Below are 5,810 nucleotides of genomic sequence, written 5' to 3'. Positions count from 1 at the left end.
TTCTAGGCTTCTTCCCTACTGTCCTCCCAACTTAAAGCCTTCCTTAGAAAGAAATAATGGGGCCATATCTCCTTCCTCTGTTTCTAAACCATCTGACTGTCCTCTGTGTTCTGTGTTCTGAGAATCTTCTTCTCTCCCACAGGCTGTCTGTTTGACCGCAGACTCTGTTCGCATCTGGAAGTCTGTATTCAGGGTGAGTAGGGCCCTGGCATAGGATTCCAAGACAAAAATGGGGAGGGAGAGGTCAGCTGTGAGGAGAGCAGAGAAGCACAACTCTAAAGCTAGAGAAGGTGGAGAGAACCCTGTCCGTCTGCAGCCTGGGCTTTGGGAATCTTCCTGCAAAAGCCCTGACAAGACCTTTGTGCTTTTAGATGGCTTGTTTGGACAGTGCCAGGCAGGAGTGGGGCAGGCCCGGCCCCTCTTACAAGTCACTTCCCCAGTTCTCCAGCGCCTGCAAGGTGTGCTCCGGCAACTCATGTCCCAAGGTGAGGTCTGGTTGCATTGGAACGCAGAGATTGGAAGTTGGTGTGGGTGGGGAGTAAAGGGTCACCTCACCCAAAACTTTCTATTCATACAACTTAATTATTATATCCATTCACGAAGCCCCACCTTCTTAGAGTTTTCTGGATAAGGGGGCAAATCAACATGATGATAGGATCCCAGAGATGGGGTTCTCTGGAGTTGCACACAGAAAGCTTGCAGATGAGGTTGCTGGAAATTATCTTTTAGGTTTGTTGGAATTTTGCTTGCTTGTTTGTTTTGAAACAAGCTCTCACTGTGTAGCCCAGGCTAGCTCCAAATTTATTATATTGTCCAGGCAATTCTTTTGCTTTAGCCTTCCATGTACAGGACCGCAGGCATGTACCTCTGCATTCAGCTTCTATGTATGTCTTAAGAAGTTTGCTGCAACAAATGGTCCCTTGGAGGAGTTAACTGTAGCAGGAGCACAGACAGTTCTAATGCATGGAATAGATGTTTGCAGGTACCAAGATATGAGTCATGAGTAACCCAGATTATGAATCCAGAGCAGGATCTGGGCATAATGCCAGGCAACTGTGATCTTAGCACTCAGGGGACTGAGGTGGAAGAATCCCCTTGAGTTTCATTCAGGTCAGCCTGTGCTAATGAGACCCTGACTCTAAATAAATAAACCCATAGAAGGAAGAATGGAGGAGAATGAGGTGAAGTCCCTCTAGAAAGGATGAGAGATCTCTTCTGAGAGCAGAGCTTCATGGGTAATGAGTCAAACAGGATCAAGATGCTCCGTGCTGCTGCAGGGAGGACATGAGGAGGACGGCCGTGGGGAGGATGGTCCAGGTGTTTGAAACAGGCATATGGAAGATTTCATTTTCCTGACCATACTTTATCTCTTCAGAAGCCTACAGAATATGTATTGTTCCCACTCCACACAAGACCCAGGCTCAGAATGGAGACCCACAATTATGACAGGGCCAGTGGCATTTGTTATGAGTTCTCCATGTCACAGAACTATTTTCCACAATGTGTCCTTTTAATTATCACAACAATCTTAGGAGGCGCGTATCCCCAGATGAGAGAGTTAAGGTCCAGAGAGAACTGAGATGGAGGAATGGAGGCTTAACAACTTGCCTAAATTCCCCAGTTCTTTAGGAACCAAAGCTGGATTCCAGCCCAGGTAGCTTGACTCCAAAAGTTATAGCTGAGGGTAGAGGTAGAAAGTCAGCTCAGCTTGCCCACTGTGTCTCCAATCCCTGGCACTTCCTTGTCCCACCCCCACTCTACCCATCACAACTCAATGTAGGGAATGGGATATCCTCCTGGCTGAAACTAGCTCTGGAACTGGGCCCCCACTCTCGAGTCAACTCTGCCCTACCCTTCCTCCTTTCAGGCTTGTCTTGGCATGATGACCTCACCCAGCATGTGATCTCCCAGGAGATGGAACGCATCCCCAGGCTTCGCCCCCCAGAGCCCCATCCAAGGGACAGGTAGGCAGCCTTTCCCAACTGCCTTAGAATGTTGAAACTGGTGACCTGTGACCTTCCTTATAGGCAGGGGTGGGGGTGGAGGTGGCAAGGTCTGCAGACTGGGGCACAGGAAAAACCACATTGAGAATGGTCCTTCCCTCTAACGGTTGACACACTCAGTAGAAGTTGAGTTTATCCTGGAAATCCAGCAAAACAGGACATTAAGAAGATGTTGGCATTTGACATCTCATATTTTTGGTTGTAAGCCTAGCCTTTAATGGCTGAGCCATCTCTCTAGCCCGGCATTTGACATCGTAAAAGAAGAATTAAAGTAGTTGTTATGAACAAACTAGAATTTCCTTGGATGTACCTAAGTAGTTTGTTCCTGTGTGGAATTGTGTAGGGCAGAAAACAGCACTCTCTCTCTCTCTGGTGAGACCCTCTACATCGGTAGTTCTCAACTTTCCTAATGCTGCTTAATACAGTTCCTTGTGTAGTGGTGACTACCCACCCTCCAACCATAAAATTATTTCTTTGCTACCTCATAACTGTAATTTTGCTACTGTTAGGAATCATAATGTAGATATCTGTGTTTTCTGATGGTCTTAGGTGATGCTTATGAAAGGGTCCTTCGACTCCCAAAAGGGTCATGACCCACATGTTGAAAACTGATGCTCTAGAGGCAATTCTCAGACAAAAGAAGGGCATGTTGAGCTCAGATATGACACTTGGTCCAAGAGGGCAATAGCAGTGGGGCCAGGCCTTCTCTGCTGTTTGAACATATACTTAGAGAGCAGGGGTGGGGAGCGGCTCACAGGGACAACGCAGTCACCCTATAGTCACAGTCCACCCATGTATCTCCCCTTCACCACTCACTGAGCTCCTACCTGTGCAGCTGTGTTTCAAAGGCATGCATATGGCTTGGGGATGTAGTACAGTGGTAGAATGAACATCTTGCATATACAAGGCCCTGGATTTGATCCCTATATAAACACACACACACACTCATACACACATACACATTCATACACACACACTCATACACATACACTCATACACACATTCACACACACACTCATACACATACACGCATACACACACTCATATACATACACACACACACTCATACACACACACTCATATACACATATATACACATTCATACATACACTCATACACACACATACACACACTCATACACACACACACACATACCTGTTCTTTTCTACCAAAGACAGAGTCATAACAAACTACCTTAGCAAGCTGGCCTCTCTAGCCTGCCTTCATCTCCATGCCCTCTAGCCCATCTCTCCTCTTCATTTCTTACAGGACAGGGCTATTCTAAAACAGTGACTCTGTCCATCTTCAACCTTGTAAACTGTCCACATCCTTGACCTATACGAATATACAAATAAATCTCTGAGCCGATAGTGGTAGCACATGCCTTTAATCCCAGCACTTGGGAGGAGTTGGAGTCAGAGGGAGCTCTGAGTTCAAGGCCAGCCTGGTCTTCAGAGTGAGTCCCAGGACAGCCAAGACTTCACAGAGAAACCCTGTCTCCAACCCCTCCTCCTCCTCAAAAAACCAAACCAAACCAAACTAAAACAAAACCCAAACAAACAAAAACAAAAAACACCACCAAACCAAACAAATAAATCAATCTCTCTGTTTCTGTCTCTGTCTCTGTCTCCCCCGCCCCTTCCTCTCTCTCTCTCTCTCTCCCACTCCTTATCTCCTTATCTCTCTCCTTTCCTCCCTAGGTCTGGTTTGGTACCCAGGAAACCAGGCCCTGCAGGGGAATTGCTATCTCAGGGCAATCCTACTGGCTCCTCTCCTGCTGCCCAGGGGTTTCCAAGGCCTGCAGGGGGTGGGAATGGAGCTGGGGTGGGCTCCCCACTGTCCCCTCTGCAGGCTGAGTTGTTACCCCCTCTCTTGGAGCATCTGCTAATGCCCCCACAGCCTCCACACCCTGCTCTGACTTATGAACCTGCACTGCTACAGCCTTACCTATTCCACCAGGTGAGACCTCCAACCTGGCCATTCCCCAACCCCAGTACCCAGCCCCGACTCTGTTCTTACCCACAACTCTGTTTCCCCACAGTTTGGCTCCCGAGATGGCTCCCGGGGCTCAGAGAGCTCCTCTGGGGTAGTTGGTGTTGGTCACCTGTCCAAGGCTGAAGGTCCTGCACTCTTCAGCAGAAGTGCCTCCAAGGCCATTTTGGGGACTCACTCTGGACACTCTTTTGGGGACCTTACAGGTCCCTCATCTGCTCAGCTTTTCCAGGATTCAGGGCTGCTCTACATGGCCCAAGAGTTGCCAGTGCCTGGCAGGGCCCGGGCACCAAGGTTGCCAGAGGATGGGGGCAACAGGGCAGAGGACTCTTCAGAGGGCCATGAGGAGGAAGTACTAGGGGGTCGTGGGGAGAAGTCCCCTCCCCAAGCAGCACAACCAGGTAGCAGTGGCCTCAGCCTCTACCTCTCTGTCTTGGGGTGGGGGTGGGGTCTACCTCTTTGCTGGGGCCCTTCCTGGCTACCTTTGAAGATGTTCACTTATTCATTTGTTTATTCAGTTATATTTTTATTTTATTTTTAAGACGAGGTCTTGCTGTTACCCCAGGTTATCCTTGAACTCATTTTTAGCTCAGGTGGGACTCAAACCTGCTGCGATCCTCTTGCCTCAGACTCCTGAGTTCTGAGGATTCACACGCAAATCACCACAGCTGGCATTCTGCCTTTCATTCACACATTTAACTGTCTATTGACAAGCTGATCCACACAGCCCTAGCTTCGATGTGGGGAGAGTGGGGTGTGCACCTGGCACACCTCGAGTATGTCCATGCTCTTGGAATGAGCATCCATGTCCTAGTGTTTGAAAAGAATTTGCAATGTGCATGTCCCATGCCCCAACCACCCCTCAGCACTGCAGTCCTTTTCCACCGTCGGCCCTAAGCTCTGTGTCTGGCTCCCGGCAGATGTGAGTCTGCAGAGATTGGCTCCTGTGCTGGCAGGCTATGGAGTAGAGCTGCGTCAGCTGACCCCGGAGCAGCTTTCTACCTACTTGACCCTGCTGCAGTTGCTGCCCAAGGGCACAGGAAGAAATCTTGGTGAGTGTCCAGTCAGGGAGGCCAGCAGCTCCCATCTCCACAGAGGTTATTGTAGAGGAGAGTTTGGGGGTTTTCTTCTTCTTGATATGGGGTCTTGCTGTAGTCTAGGATGCTCTGAAAACTCATGTTCCTGCCTCTACCTCCAGAGTTTAGGATACAGGCATGGTCCAGCACGCCTGGCTGGAAAGAGAGTTCTTTTGAGGACAGGGAGCAAGAGGGTAAGCAGGGGAGGTGAAGCATTAGACCAGGAAAGGCACTAGAGAGTGGGAAGGTCATGGAGGCGGTGGGTGAGTGGGAGCCTGGGCAGAGGGGGTGGCATCTGGGTTGTTAATAGGACAGGGGTCACACAGATAGAACAGGTTCAAGAGCTCTGGTCCTTTTGGCCTTGACTATTGCTTTTTGTGTTTCTACAGAAGGAGCTGTAAATGTTGGAGGAGCCAATGTCAAGAAAGTGAGTTCCCAGCACCTAGCTGTCACACACACACACACACACACACACACACACACATATACACATACATACACACACATACATACACACACATACACACACACATACATACACACATACATACATACACATACACACATACATACACACACATACACACACATACACACACATACATACACACACATACACACATACATGCACACACATNCATACACACATACATACACACACATACACACATACATACACACACATACACACATACATGCACACACATACATACACACATACATACACACACATACACAC

General features: G+C 48.6%; 1 protein-coding gene across 2 annotated transcripts in view; it reads left to right on the top strand.

The window, feature by feature from the left end:
- Positions 1–5,810, top strand: part of Ptprn (protein tyrosine phosphatase receptor type N) — a 17,504-nt gene that overhangs the window by 1,777 nt on the left and 9,917 nt on the right. Inside the window, exons 2-8 of one of the 2 annotated variants that reach the window (XM_021158686.2) lie at positions 143–193; positions 372–485; positions 1,868–1,964; positions 3,704–3,962; positions 4,045–4,396; positions 4,916–5,047; positions 5,461–5,498. In XM_021158686.2, the coding sequence (XP_021014345.1) occupies positions 143–193; positions 372–485; positions 1,868–1,964; positions 3,704–3,962; positions 4,045–4,396; positions 4,916–5,047; positions 5,461–5,498 (1,043 nt within the window). Of the gene's footprint in view, positions 1–142; positions 194–371; positions 486–1,867; positions 1,965–3,703; positions 3,963–4,044; positions 4,400–4,915; positions 5,048–5,460; positions 5,499–5,810 lie in introns of both variants that reach the window. The other variant, XM_029482849.1, reaches the window with a different exon arrangement.

The sequence above is a fragment of the Mus caroli genome, chromosome 1 (assembly GCF_900094665.2).
Source record: "Mus caroli chromosome 1, CAROLI_EIJ_v1.1, whole genome shotgun sequence".
Classification (NCBI taxonomy): domain Eukaryota; kingdom Metazoa; phylum Chordata; class Mammalia; order Rodentia; family Muridae; genus Mus; species Mus caroli.
The sequence above is the reverse complement of the archived record's forward strand: the minus strand, read 5'-3'. Positions and strand labels throughout refer to the sequence as shown.